Source organism: Amphibalanus amphitrite, unplaced genomic scaffold (assembly GCF_019059575.1).
Source record: "Amphibalanus amphitrite isolate SeventyFive unplaced genomic scaffold, NRLGWU_Aamphi_draft 000343F_arrow, whole genome shotgun sequence".
Classification (NCBI taxonomy): Eukaryota; Metazoa; Arthropoda; class Thecostraca; order Balanomorpha; family Balanidae; genus Amphibalanus; species Amphibalanus amphitrite.
The window spans coordinates 513,249-527,122 of NW_024881838.1; the positions used below are offsets into that span (position 1 = coordinate 513,249).

At 49.7% G+C, this 13,874-nt stretch overlaps 2 protein-coding genes across 4 annotated transcripts; one reads left to right on the top strand and one right to left on the bottom strand.

Moving 5' to 3' along the window:
• Positions 1 to 1,521: 1,521 nt before the first annotated feature.
• Positions 1,522 to 13,658, bottom strand: LOC122389072. 3 transcript variants are annotated; one of them, XM_043380751.1, is made up of 4 exons: positions 3,734 to 4,048; positions 3,222 to 3,327; positions 2,535 to 2,661; positions 1,522 to 2,198 (listed from the first exon to the last, which is right to left on the bottom strand). In XM_043380751.1, the coding sequence occupies exons 1-4, from the start codon at positions 3,922 to 3,924 to the stop codon at positions 1,876 to 1,878; spliced, it is 747 nt and encodes a 248-aa protein (XP_043236686.1). In that variant the 5' UTR covers positions 3,925 to 4,048; the 3' UTR covers positions 1,522 to 1,875. The 3 variants fall into 3 exon arrangements, with proteins under 3 accessions (XP_043236686.1, XP_043236687.1, XP_043236688.1); XM_043380752.1 differs by lacking the exons at positions 2,535 to 2,661; positions 3,222 to 3,327; positions 3,734 to 4,048 and adding exons at positions 11,816 to 11,942; positions 12,299 to 12,404; positions 13,313 to 13,550 and having other exon boundaries at positions 1,861 to 2,198; XM_043380753.1 differs by lacking the exons at positions 1,522 to 2,198; positions 2,535 to 2,661; positions 3,222 to 3,327; positions 3,734 to 4,048 and adding exons at positions 11,029 to 11,471; positions 11,816 to 11,942; positions 12,299 to 12,404; positions 13,313 to 13,658.
• Positions 4,617 to 9,806, top strand: LOC122389073. Its single transcript, XM_043380755.1, has 4 exons — positions 4,617 to 4,865; positions 5,001 to 5,106; positions 5,461 to 5,587; positions 8,797 to 9,806. Exons 1-4 carry the CDS (start codon positions 4,678 to 4,680, stop codon positions 9,078 to 9,080), a joined length of 705 nt encoding a protein of 234 aa, XP_043236690.1. The 5' UTR covers positions 4,617 to 4,677; the 3' UTR covers positions 9,081 to 9,806.
• Positions 13,659 to 13,874: the final 216 nt, after the last annotated feature.

The window sequence follows — 13,874 nt, forward strand, 5'->3', positions numbered from 1 at the left end:
CCCCCCCCCCCTGAGGTTTTTCGCGAATAGCGGGAAAACCGCGGCGTGTAGCGCCGCGAAATTTGGTACGACTATTCCCTCATCAATTTTACGCATGGTGTGCAAGTTTGAACCTCCTACCTTTTAAGGTCAGGTCACCAGGTCACTTTGAATGACCCAACCTCAAGTCACTTTTTTGCAACTTTGTCACCGTGCCAGAGCTACAGTAGATGTCGGAGGCCTTTGAAAGTCGCAGGATGTTATTGGGTCATTAGTAGCTACAATTTGTATATCTCGGAATTTTGATATCGGTGACCTAAGGTCAGGTCAATTTCGCGACCTTCCCATTATAAGTCAATGGGGGAAAAATCAACTCCCTGTTTTTACCACTAAAACGGGTCGGAATGGCCCCATATACCATACGTGACTTCATATACGATCAACCTTCACTACCTTGAGGTCTGTTTTGCTGTTGGGCAGCTGTGAGGTCATGTGACGTCATCAAAGGTCACCAAAGGTTTTTGGCCAATAACTTCGTACAGGAACAAGATACAGCCGCGTGGATGGTCTCATTGTGTTCAGCTCGTCAAGACGCATCGAATGATATACATGATGACCTCGAGGTCACGTGACCTGAGGTCAACCTTTGACCTTGACCTTTCGAGGTCAACATATATATCATTCGATGCGGATTGACGAGAGGATCACGATGATGCCCTTAGTTTGTTCCTATCTTGACTATTTCGAAAGTTATTCGAGAAAAACTCTCCATATCTAGCGCCGCCATTTTGACTTTTTCGACCCCTGTGACGTCATCTTTGACCTGACCTGAAAATGATCTTAGTAAAAATTGTAGATCTTGACCGTGCGCATCCGATGCCGTTTACCGCTTGTCGCTAGCTTGCTTCGTTCTCGAGATCTCAGGAGGGGGGCGGTCATCCGCCCCCCCCCGTCGGTGCGAAGTTGGCGCAGACCCCCGTCGGTGCGCGGGTTAATTCATATCACGTCATCCATTCGTCTCGATTTATACCTTGGCTTAGTTTACCAGCGTCCTAAGTGGTACAAATCAAGCTGTTATCGATGGTTTTACCACTGCAGTAGTGCAACGCGGACATGGCCGGAGGCGTTTGTTTCCCAGAGCTCGAGTTTTTACCAAATAGCTGTCGTTTGATATCTCGTGCGAAGTCTCAATTGCTGCTTGGCATACATTGCATGTGCGCCTTATTCCACATCCGTGGCGGGTCTCTGGGAGTGGTTTTGGGTCTGAGTATTGCTCTGTGGCCGGCGACTGTCTCTGAGGCCATTCCTGCCCTCCCATCTCCATCCACCTGTGCTGTCGAGATAAGATACAGTCGGCTCCCAGAGGTCCATCGCTGCTGACACGTGATAGACGGTCCCATACTTGGAACCTCAGTGGCGATGGGAACTCTGCCAGGGCGGTGTCTGAGATTCGGCCATATGGCCCGGCTATCGTCACGGTCAGTGCCTATGCATCTGTGTGACCTTCGAATACGGCAAACCGCCTACAAAGTACAAAGCTCATTGAAGATGACATTTATAAGATATTTTATTGGAGCTGTGCTAGCCTGACATTATTTTTAGAAGCGTGAAATGTTAATGATAATGGCTTCAAACATAGCTTGATGACTTCTCTTCACGAGCACTGGAAGTCCATCATGACGTAAACTGTAAAGTATGAACGAGCAGAGACTCTCGCCTTCTTAAAACGTACTTACATGTGAGTTGAGACTACCACCTCCGATTTGACACTTAGCAGGACAGAAGATAATGCAACTACAGTTGACGACATAAGAACAAAAACACTCAGCTTAAATATACGAACTTGGGTAAATGTCACGTTGAGCTAGACAATATGCCTACATTTAAGAAGACGATTCATGGTTCGAATGCGTAGCCGTTGTCCAAAGCCTTTTCCCATTCCTCCTCCACCACAGTGGAGATGTGGTTTTCGGCGGTGAGCGGCTGGCCGCGCAGAGTCACCCCCGAGTAGCATCCCTTGCGCGCCGACCGGATGTCGGAGCCCACCACGCCCAGGTAGTCGGCCGTCGGGAAGAGGCCGTAGGTGATCTTCTGTCCGCTGGGCGAGACGGCGCTGTCGCTGCCCGAGTACAGACACACGCTGTAGCCCGTGTAGTTGTCGCCAGAGTAGATGGTCCACGCGTCCGGGCCCGTCACTATCACTGACTGGTAGCCGTAGGCTGCAATAGAGGCAGAAGTAACACCCGTCAATGCCTTTGACTGGTAGCCGTATGCTGCAATACAAACAGAAATAACCCCGTCACTATCACAGACTGGTAGCCGTAGGCTAAAATAGACAAACAAATTAATTTGTGTCCTTAATGGATTCTAACGAGTTTGATAAAAACGGAGATTTAGTTGAAAGCTGAGGTGTTTTAGTTCGAGATAGAGACGAAGTTTCTTTCAAAGGATACGAATCCATTTATCCCTTCTATCGTCCATGGTCTTGAAAGGTCGTGCACGGTTGGCTCACGGCCTGTCTCACAATACGGTCGCTTCGAGCACCGGTCACAGACCTGTGGAGACGTTATAGGTGGACGCGTCGATGAACACTTGACTGCCCGAGAAGAGCGTGCCCTCGAACAGTGTGAGGGAGTCGGCGGCGGCGTCCACTAGGTGTCCGACCGGCCGCACACTGGAGACCTGTGGTCAGGGGTCAGAGGTCAGTCACAAGTGCTGCAGGATAGACGGGGACGCGGAGACTGCACACTCGAGACATGTGGTTAGGGGTCACGGTCAGTCAGCGCATGTGCTGCAGGAAAGACGGTCTATCTGCTATCATACAGGAAAGACGGTCTATCATGAAAGATAGACGGTCTATCATGCAGGATAGATGGTCTATCATACAGGATAGACGGTCCATCATACAGCATGGACGGTCTATCATACAGGAAAGACGGTTTATCATGAAGGATAGACGGTATATAATGGAGGATAGACGGTCTATCAGGATAGACGGTGGACGCCGGGACCGCACACTCGACTGACCTATGGTCACGGTCTGCGCGGTTTGGATGGTGAACAGATATTGCGAACGCACTGCGCACTCTGTCACGACTTTTGACTTTTTAGGCGGCGTAGTTGACGATGTTGTGAATAAAAAAGAAATGTAGAGCCTCAGCATAATCGAATGCATTACATGACAATTGACACATACGTTTAATTTTAGACGCGTTCAGTGCGTTGAGTTTTAGGCATCTCACCTGTTTATCCATATCTTCCCGGAAGGTAAAGCAGTAGTTGAAGCCGTATGCCCACAGCACCTTGCCAGACTCGTAGTTAAACTGGTCGTGCTCGTAAAACACCCAACTGCAATACACATGTCGGCGTTTAAGAATTGAATCCATCCCGGTCCCGTAGGTCCCAGTCAAAGCTCACGCCGTTTCGATCTGAATTAAGATCGGGAAACTCGATCGGGTGAAAAGGTTAGTGGTAAATAGTTAAATGCGAAAATGCATTAAAAGCATCCTTTTACTTTGTATTCATAGTAAGAGCTCTAAGTCATACCTTTGAAGTGCGCTCCATTCATTTCTAACTATATGAAATTTATCGACATTTGATATTCAGAACGGCTGACGAGCATTTATGTAAGCACCTAGTTAAAACTACTTGAACGTCTATAATGCAAATATGTGTCGACTGTGGGTCCGTTAAAATTACAGACGCCCAGCTCATCAAAACGACTGGCAAGAGCCTCTCAGAGGGGCTGACTCACAATCCGTTGATGCAGGCGGAGCGCATGAGGTCGTTCCAGCCGCCGAGGCTGCTGGCGCTGTCGTGGTACGTGATTAGGCTGCCCGTCTGATGCTGGCCGCTGTAGCCGTCCAGCCACTGCCTCGCTCCGCTGGGTCGGGCCAGCCCTCCGGCCGCCGCCACCGCCGCCGCCGTCAGCAATAGGTGAAACATGGCTGGGACACTGCAGTGTGGTCTGCAGCGGGGTGTTGCAAGTGCGTCTATATAGCTGTCCCTCCGAGCCGCCCCTGTGAGAGGACTGGGACCAGACCAGCTGCGCTCCGGGTCCCGGCCGCCGCTCTGCGATGCATCGGGAACCTCACGGGCGCTTCATACGAAAAACGGGCGCTTTGTCACCGAAATTCGTAGATTGTTGCGCAGATCTGCAGGAGTCTGATGTCACCTGCCTGCTCTGTAAGGAAGTGCGCAGATGACAGTTGTGCAACTACCGATAGTATAGGGGCTTGATATGAGGCATTGCATTGCATGGCATGCTAATTGCGTTTTACATGCGTGTTTGACAATTGACATCTATGTAGCATATTGGGCCTAAGCACTTTATGCTCAGTTATCAGAACTGTCTTAACACACTTGTGTCCTTGTACGAGCCTAATGTGGGTACTGGGTACGGAGCGTGTTGCTACTGTGTCGGCCTGTTAATGTCTGTATGTCTTTGTAGATGTATGTCTGAATACCGATATAGGTGTCTGTGTATGTAGGTATGCATGCATATGTATGTATCAATATGCATATTACATATGGCGTAGATATAGGTAAGACCTATGATATGGGCATAGGTAAACGTACACTATGAGCCTGCGTGTCTATCTATAAAGGCACGTGTCGATGTCAGCGCGCCTGTGTGTGTGTATAAAGGCGCCGGTCGCTCGGTGCGGTGCGCTCAGGATCTCCTCAGTCCCTGCCGACATGTGTCTCGGAGTTCTCACGCTGCTCGTGGCGGGCGCGGCGGCGGCCAGCGCCGGCACGCCCGTTCCCCCGTCCCTACTGGTGTACACGGGTGCCGGACAGACGGGCACCAGTGTCACCTACTACAGCAGCCAGAGCAGCCTGGGCGAGCTGGACAACCGCGTCGGGTCCATCTGCCTCATGGGCTGGTAATTAACCGGCGATAAATTAACCTGCGTCGTTAATTGAGGGCTGCCTTGATCCGGCAATCTGCAAAATTTATGAGATATTAGCTACATCACATGGCTGATACGTGTTTAACTAAACTGACGGCCCACTTTCAGTTGGATCCTGTACGAGAACGAGCAGTACAATGCGCAGAGCGGAGCGGTCCTCCTTACGCTGGGTATCCGAGGCTGTATGGACATCGACGGAGACCTGCAGGGCAAGGTAAGTGGACTTTCGCTGAAATGCCCAGCTGGGCATAAAGACAGCTATTGTGAATTTACGCTCGTCAAATACATAACTAGGAAGGTGTCTGCTTTATTTTTGCTGTGTTCGCAAACGAGTCCGATTGTTCTCTGCGTCCGTACATTAAACATCACATAATAGTGTTTTTAATGTCATCACGTTTCGAAGTTTCATCAGTTCCACCGTGGTTGAGTTCGTCGCGACGATACTGGTAAGCTGCCACTGTTTCAACACATATACCTTGACTGAGAATGAGATGTTCAACACTGCCCAGCTGTATTTAGTAACTTTGCGCTGCCGAATTGAGTGACCTCGTGACCCGTCGCTCGCCAGGTGTCCAGTCTGCGCTACGTCGGTGACCCGACCGACGCGTCGCTCAGTGGGCTAACCCTCTACTCACGCATGTACTTCTCCGGCGAGGAGACGTTCCTGCAGGCCGACTCTGCCAACACTGTGTCAGGTGAGGGCTGTCGCGCCGGGTGCATACCGCGTGTGTGCCCGAAACCCAGCTGGTGTTGGCTCCAATTTATTGTTCTACCGCACTGGAGTCAGGTGTCTCAGCGGGTATCAGCTGCCATACCAACTACCAAGGCTTGAGCGTGAAGCATACTTACATAGTTTTTTGTGAGCGAACAATGTTATAAGTTATAAGCGAGCAATGTTATAAGATGTTCAAAACATCTCTGTCAATGTTGGTAAGCCTCTGAGCTACTAAGCTACACATACCTGTAGCCAACAAAAATAAAAGGCTGGGTGTCGAAAATGAAGGTAAACTTTGAATCAGCTAGGAACACTGAATCAGCTACTTCAAAAGAACGTACTCACTGAACAGCGGTCACCCAGCGTAGCATGCGACGTGGCGCGTGCCTCCCGACGCGAGGTGACTGGAACAGAAACAGCCGAGACATGCGGCACAGCAGTACAGCATGCTTCAGGCGCACGACTGTTACAGAAATCTAGCGGCTGGAATGGAAACTATAAAGCATTGCGGCACAGTATGCGCTAGGCGTACGACTGCTATAGACATCTAGCGGCTGGAATAGAAACTAATAAGCACTGCGGCACAGTATGCGCCAGGCGCCCGACTGCTATAGACATCTAGCGGCTGGAATAGAAACTTTGGAGCATTGCGGCACAGCATGCGCCAGGCGTTCGACTGTTCTAGACATCTAGCGGCTGGAATAGGAACTGTAGAGCATTGCGGCACAGCATGCGCCAGGCGTACGACTGTTATAGACATCTGGCGGCTGGAATAGGAATTATGGGGTATTGCGGCACAGCAGGTGCGCCAGGTGCTCGCCTCTGATAGACATTTTGCGGTCGGGATAGGAACTACTGTACCATGCGGCACAACATGTGCCAGGCTCACGACTACGATAGGATTTTTTCATCAGCTCTCAATATTTTGTTTTCATTTATTGCAGCTGCACCGACACGCAAGGTGCACATTAGGGTTGTTCAAAAAAACCGAATTTTGGAAAAGTATATAGGCTCATGGCTCATGTGGTGCGGTATTCTTTTCTGAGTCCAATGATACCCTTTTTTCCGAAAAGTATTACTGCTAGGCGCTGCTCAAACGGCTTAAAGAGGACCATGTTACGCCCGCCGACCGGCCAGTGTCAATAAGGGCGAGAATTCGACGCCGCACGGCGGCGGCAGCGCCTTATCGGCACCGCGCGCCACGACATCTGCTGGGCGGCCGGCTGGGCGGTGGGAAGTTATAAGTGCGTGGTCTTATTGCACACGATCGGGGTGAGCTATCCCATGTTTTCGGGGCGGAAAGTTTCAGTGCAGCATCGGTGCGTCTGCCACGGTGATCTGTGTCGATGGTATAGAAAATAACTCAAGCAGAGCTCAGAAAAGAATGAATGATTCCGGGTAGTTGCCTCGAAATAATCCGTTTCAAGAATACAGCTGCCTTCTTAACGTACTGTATCACTTGTTAATTCTTCAAAAAGCAAGCTCTGAGCAATAACAGACTTCTTTGCATTGCTGTTGACAATTTAAGTTGCTTTTGGACGGTGGCTCGCAGCCCCAATATGCTGCCGCGTAACTCTATTCCAACGACGAAACGGCAACTTAGCGAGAATCGAAAATTTAACGAAGTAGGTACAACAGGAGCTGGCAAGGCTCCTGCATTGGTCTATCCGTCATGAGTGACACACCGGGGTAATGTGTCACGTCAGGGCAGAGCTGTGTTCTATGCCGGGTCTGGATTCGGGTCTTGATCGGCATCGGTGGGCACGGCCGCCCTGGCCGGACTGCCGGCGTCGCTTATGCTCGAAGGATTGGATAAACGGCGCTTGATTTATATGAGTAGGTACTCCGGCTAATGTCTCTACTCATGTCTCACTTCGTCACACTGTCAGGGTGGCCACTCTGTCATTCCCAGACATGTTATGTTTTCTTTCGACCCGCTAATCTAAGTTACACCTGGCGTCGATTCTGTTGCCCCAGCATCTGACATCAACGTATCTGAATAATGACATTGGTGACGCATATGCTCGTCAAAGCCACCCCCAAACTTGGGCCGATGACTGTCGGGTCTCCTCAATATTATGTCCTTGTGCATACTGCATTGCCAGCCCCTGCTGTACGTATATCGTGAATTTTCGATTCTCGCGAAGTTGCCGTTTTGCCGTTGGAATAAAGTTGCGCGGCAGCATATTGGGGGTGCGAGCCACCGTCAAAAACTAACGTAAATTGTCAACAGCAATGCAAAGAGGTGTGTTATTGCTCAGAGTTTGCTTTTTGAAGAATTAACAAGTGATACGGTACGTTAAGAAGGCAGCTGTATTCTTGAAACGGATTGTTTCGAGGCAACTACCCGGAATCATTCATTCTTTTCTGAGCTCTGCTTGAGTTATTTTCTATACCATCGACACAGACCACCGTGGCAGACGCACCGATGCTGCACTGAAACGTTCCACCCCGAAAACATGGGATAGCTCACCCCGATCGTGTGCAATAAGACCACGCACTTATAACTTCCCACCGCCCAGCCGGCCGCCCGGCAGATGTCGTGGCGCGCGGTGCCGATAAGGCGCTGCCGCCGCCGTGCGGCGTCGAACTCTCGCCCTTATTGACACCGGCCGGTCGGCGGGCGTAACATGGTCCTCTTTAAGCCGTTTGAGGAGCCCCTAACAGTTAATACTTTTCAGTAAAAAGGGCATCATTGGTCTCAGAAAAGAATACCGCACCACATGAGCCATGAGCCCATATACTTTTCCAAAATTCGGTTTTTTTGAACAACCCTAGTGCACATCCCGTCACACGTGTCTCAATCATCGGATGCATTCCGTACCTCAGTCACTTTTTTTACAGATACATTACCTTATCCAATATCTCCACAGATTGTAGTAGTCACACCCTAACAAACCCTATCCCTGTCCGCCCCGTCCCGCATATATAGTACCTACTACGCTCTAAAGTTTCACCAATGCTATTTCAATTCTGCTCCGCAATACACGTACAGATACAGACCCTTCCTGAGTTGACGCATTTCTGTTCGCGGGCCCCGCAGACTCGCCATTTAGCTGACATCTCCCTTTTTGCCTCTGACCTCACACCTCCCGTTCCACCGTGTTCCAGCCGGCGGCTCGGCTACCCCTGTCTAACAGCCCAGCCTAGTCTGTAATAGTGAGTGGACCATTTCTGTCTCTGTTGCAGCCAGCGGCTACCAGTCTGTCATGGTCTCCGGCCCCGACTCATGGACCATCTACTCGGGTGAGGACTACACGGGCGACAGCGTGTGCCTGGAGTCGTACGGCACCTACGTCTGGGTGGGTGACGAACAGATCGAGTACGGCGTCTTCTGGACGCCCTGGGATCTCGGCGTTGTCGGCGGTAACATCCGCTCCGTGCAGAAGGGCTGCGCGGAGGGCGCGACCCGCCTCCAGTCGCAGCCGGTCACCGTCCGCCGCGGTGACGCCGGGCTCGTCGTGAAGAACTAGAGAGCCACCAGAGGGCAGTCGACGGCGACGGAGAGACGACGGAGAGACTGCAACACCGAACCGGGGACCGACGGCAAGACGGAAATAGGTCGGAAATCAGACGAAGTGCTTGTTCGGTTAAACGGACAGCGACGCCCAGGCAGAGCGTCTGCCTAACGCAATTGCGGAAGTTTACGGACAAGATGCTCGGTCTGACGTTGTTGGTAATTGTTACTAGTTGTTACATACGAAATTATGGGCCAAAGGTATGGATCACTTTAAAGGGCCGGCTTATGAAAATCGACACAATTATGAATAAAGATACAAGAAATAGTCCGGTGTTGTCGAACCATGTTTTTTGATATGGAGTAAAGATACAAGAAATAGTCCGGTGTTGTCGAACCATGTTTTTTGGTATGGAGATAATGGTGTCTGCAGCGTTTATATCCTTCAAGGTTGTTGATTTGGGACGCGATAGCCGCGATATCCAATCGTCCAACCAGAACATCTGGCGCGAATAATCACCAAGACTTACACGTCGGAAATGGAAACAATTTAGGTATTAGATAGCTGTCTCTTCTACCAGACAGCACAGTCTTCCAAACAAACTTCTGTGTGAAGATTTCCAGAAGTGTGGTGAGGTGTCAGGTGAGAACTGGCTCATTGGTATCCCGTTGCCTATTGAGTTCATTCATATAAATTGCTTCTCTATTTAATTGCAAATACATAATCTTAGACCAACGGCAACATCTTTTTAGCAAAGTCATTCATTTTAAACGTGAAACCAAGTGAAACTTCGGTTAAAAACGGTTTAATTTTCAACTGCTTCAAATTCTTATTTTTAGGCAGTATCCTTTTACTGCCATGAGTGCTACTTGTCCCGATCTGGCCGAGGGGAGCGGGTGGAAGCCCTAGCTCAATAACAAAAACGAGTGTAAGCGCCGTTACGAAACGCAACAACTGGTACCCAGGTTTAAAGTCTCAAGTCAACCGGTGACCTCTGAGATCAGGTCAGGTGCCCAAGGTAGGAGTTCGGTTTTTGGTGGCAGGTGGATAATTTCGCAAAAGCAGTTGCAGAGCCGCAATCGTAGCACCATCATTTTCTTTATGGTCAAGCGTGCTGAATGCTATACTTTTTGTTTTATAGAGGTCAACTTAGGGTGGTGACCTCGGACCAAGGTCAGGTCAAAGCCACTCACGTCAATATGCTCGTCGGCCTTGATTCGATAGGCCTTGCTGAGCTCAGTGGTGGCTTTCGGAAAACTCTGATGACCTTTGGGCTTTGACCTGAGTGCCATCATATATGACGTCACACAAGGCTAACAATGCAAAAATTCTGGAACGGGCCTTCCAAGAACTGTATCAAATCACGCTTCCATGTGCTTGAGATCCGGTGAGGTCACGTGACTAACCTAATCTGAGTGACGCTTATAAACGAATCCGATATATGCAAGTTATGATGGCTTGAGAGCTAACTATTAATTAAGCCCTGTAAATTTCATATCCTTGCAAAATTCTCCCTGGTACTGAGGGCGTTGCCAAGTCGCAGAATTTAAGGACGGTGCAGAGGATCACTTATGAGTTATGACTTCATTCATCAGTGACTTGGCATGACCTGAAAGCGTAGCTGGTGTCACAAGATCTGTCTTGGATAAGAGGTTCGCCGGCTTTCAGTTTTCCATGTCCAGTTTGGACTGGATCGGCACTCGCCCCCTTCAGCCGGGAAGACTTAGTCCACCAATTACGATCAGTGCTCAGTCGGTCCCGCAGAGGCCTTATGACCCAGCTAACAGCTTACCTACTCTTGCACAGTGTAGAAGCAATCACAGGGACGTCAAACATAATCAGATCTAAAATCCCGAGCTTTATGAGAATCCGTAGATTCAATGGAAAATAAGGTGACAGACTAGCGCGTATGAGCATATGAAGACACACAGTTGTATCGTGTCGCTTCGGTATCCAAACGACCTTTCATCGTAACGTAACAATGTATTCTATAAAAACAATATATCAAGTATCAAATCTAAGCCAGCCACGCTCGACGCTAGGTAGCTACAGACACCGACAGCTCAGAGACCGGCGGTACCTGCCCCTAGTTTGATCCGGCGCGTCCGACCCCTCCGCTCGTCGTGTCCTCCTCCACCACAGTGGAGATGTGGTTTTCGGCGGTGAGCGGCTGGCCGCGCAGAGTCACCCCCGAGTAGCATCCCTTGCGCGCCGACCGGATGTCGGAGCCCACCACGCCCAGGTAGTCAGCCGTCGGGAAGAGGCCGTAGGTGATCTTCTGTCCGCTGGGCGAGACGGCGCTGTCGCTGCCAGAGTACAGACACACGCTGTAGCCCGTGTAGTTGTCGCCAGAGTAGATGGTCCACGCGTCCGGGCCCGTCACTATCACTGACTGGTAGCCGTACGCTAAAACAGAGACAGAAGTAGCACCGTAAGGCTGTCACAGACTGGTAACCGTAGGCTGCAGTAGAAACAGGAATGGTCTCCGTTCCTTCACAATAAGAAACTGGTATGGCTGCGACGGGGACAAAAGTGACCTCGTTACGATCAAACACTGGCAGCCTTAGGCAAAAATAGAGACAAACACTGTATGGTCCTGTACTCTACTTGAAGTGAAGCCAAACATTATACAGAATCGGTTCGAGAGGATATTGTGACGAATAAATCAAAGGTGTCTGAATAACTTTAGTAGAGTTAGAAGGAAGATCTAACTCAGGCAGTACACTATTACGAATATCCTCCTTACTTACCCGTTCCAATGGTGCTCAGGTAGCTCTCGGTGAACACCTGTTTGCCCGAGAAGTAGGTGCCCTCGTAGAGACTGAGGGAGTCGGCGGCAGCGTCATAGTAGTCACCGACCCGACGGATGCTCGACGTCTGGGAAAGAGGTCAAAGAGGTCACACGAGGTCAGGTCAAGGTGAGAGATGTCACACATCCGGCTCATTAGAGGAAGTCTTACATTCATCCAATTTGGAATCTCAGCTTCTACATAAATTTATTCAAAAAGTAACAAGATTATTTAGATAAGAGCTTCGATAAAAGCTAAATTGAAGTAAATCGATACGTTCTAAGACATATTATAAAGACATATAAGCAGCTCGTGTTCCTTATTTCAACTAGATGATACGCTACGTGTGCTGAACTAACGAATTAAAGGTACCTAAACTTGGCTCTATAGCCGGTTATCTTTCCCTGAAGGATACCTTGTATATGAGATTCTTCCACGGATTACCTGTTGATCGAAGTCCGCCTTGAAGGTGAAGCAGTAGTTGAAGCCGTAGGACCAGAGCACCCTTCCGGCGTCATAATTAAACTGATCATGCTCGAAGAACACCCAACTGGAAAAACGAAATGCAGTTAGTTACATGATTGACAATACGGTAGGTATTCGATCACATAGGACCTCTGCAATCAATATATGTAATGGTGATTTCGACTGTTACACGAAGCAAGCATTTCTGTGCCTGAGAAGCACGAAATAACACATAAACTTTCTGTTTAGTATTAATCATACCGAGATAAAGCCGTTTAACGCTGAGCGAAAAAAAAATGTTCGATAAAATTGACATAACCAGATATGAAACATTAGACTTTCTTGTCAAAAGCTAATCGGTACAAGAGTTTTCAACATCCCAAACTTTTATCTGATCTGGAGCAATTGGAATTGGATGGATGGTAAAGGATCCACTAGCTTCTAAATCTAGTTATTTTCCCTCCCTCTGGCGATGCTGCTGACGAAAGAACTTTTGCAATTTCCGGGTCGGGTCAAACACCCATGGTTATCAGAGGTTATCAAAGTTCACATTCTAGCTGCACCGTTTTGGTATTTTTGCCATATCGACTCATACGTAAATAGTAAATGAGTGTTGCGGGATACAATTCCTAAAAACTCGAGAAGGCTTTCAGTCCTTCCAAACCACCGGCATTATTGTCAGTGGCCGTCTAAACGATTATTCAACTCAAGGTATAGATAACACGTTCGGCGCATAATGAACGGGGCCAGAGCGGATAGGTTATAAATAACACCTCAATGTTACTTAGGCCCGCTTCCCTTTAAATCACAAATGAGTTTCGCGTTAATCGCCCAATTAGTTCGCGCGTTATTACGAATTAATTGATTGAGATTATCTTTGCCCTGTCTATTCGGTCAGCAACGGGCGAAGTTTAGCCACTTGAAGCGGCAAATTAGCAATTGAACACATCCACGACGAAGCATTGTGTTGGACGTTGGTATTTGCCGACTCACAATCCGTTGATGCAGGCGGAGCGCATGACGTCGTTCCAGCCGCCGAGGCTGCTGGCGCTGTCGTGGTATGTGATGAGGCTGCCCGTCTGGTGCTGGCCGCTGTAGCCGTCCAGCCACGGCGTCACCACCTGGCCGGAGGCGCCGGCCAGCGCGGCCGACACGAGCAGGCACGCTGTCAGGGGCTGCATGGCGCTGAGGGTGACGGGATGGCTCGGTGCCGTGTGTCCGCCCCCGGCTGGGCGCGGCCTATATAGCCGCGGCGCGCGCTGGGAGCCCACCATCTGGTCACCGCGCGCCGCGCTCACACCTCAGCTCAGCTCCGGGAACAGCGCCGCCTCAGAGGCGGTGCTGCGCCAAGGCAGTCGGCAATGCGTTGTAACCGTCCCTGAGTGTGCCGTTTACATAAGAACCGGAAACGGTCCCAAATGCAGGGATCGCATATCTCACACCTATCCTACCTATTGTCACACTTTGCTTTTTGGGATATTCAGGATATTCAGCGAATGCAGCATTTGTATTTTATTGGAACCGAACCGAATACCATGAAAAGCGAAGCGCCAAT

What these genes read in the sequence shown, in the direction of transcription:
- LOC122389073 (XM_043380755.1), top strand. Translation starts at nt 4,678, where the DNA reads ATGTGTCTCGGAGTTCTCACGCTGCTCGTGGCGGGCGCGGCGGCGGCC. An exon ending in TCCATCTGCCTCATGGGCTG is followed by an intron (nt 4,866 to 5,000) that starts GTAATTAACCGG and finishes GCCCACTTTCAG; the next exon opens with TTGGATCCTGTACGAGAACG. An exon ending in CTCTGCCAACACTGTGTCAG is followed by an intron (nt 5,588 to 8,796) that starts GTGAGGGCTGTC and finishes TCTCTGTTGCAG; the next exon opens with CCAGCGGCTACCAGTCTGTC.
- LOC122389072 (XM_043380753.1), bottom strand. Translation starts at nt 13,593, where the DNA reads ATGGTGGGCTCCCAGCGCGCGCCGCGGCTATATAGGCCGCGCCCAGCC. An exon ending in TCCGCCTGCATCAACGGATT is followed by an intron (nt 12,405 to 13,312) that starts GTGAGTCGGCAA and finishes TCGTTTTTCCAG; the next exon opens with TTGGGTGTTCTTCGAGCATG. An exon ending in AGGCGGACTTCGATCAACAG is followed by an intron (nt 11,943 to 12,298) that starts GTAATCCGTGGA and finishes CCTCTTTCCCAG; the next exon opens with ACGTCGAGCATCCGTCGGGT.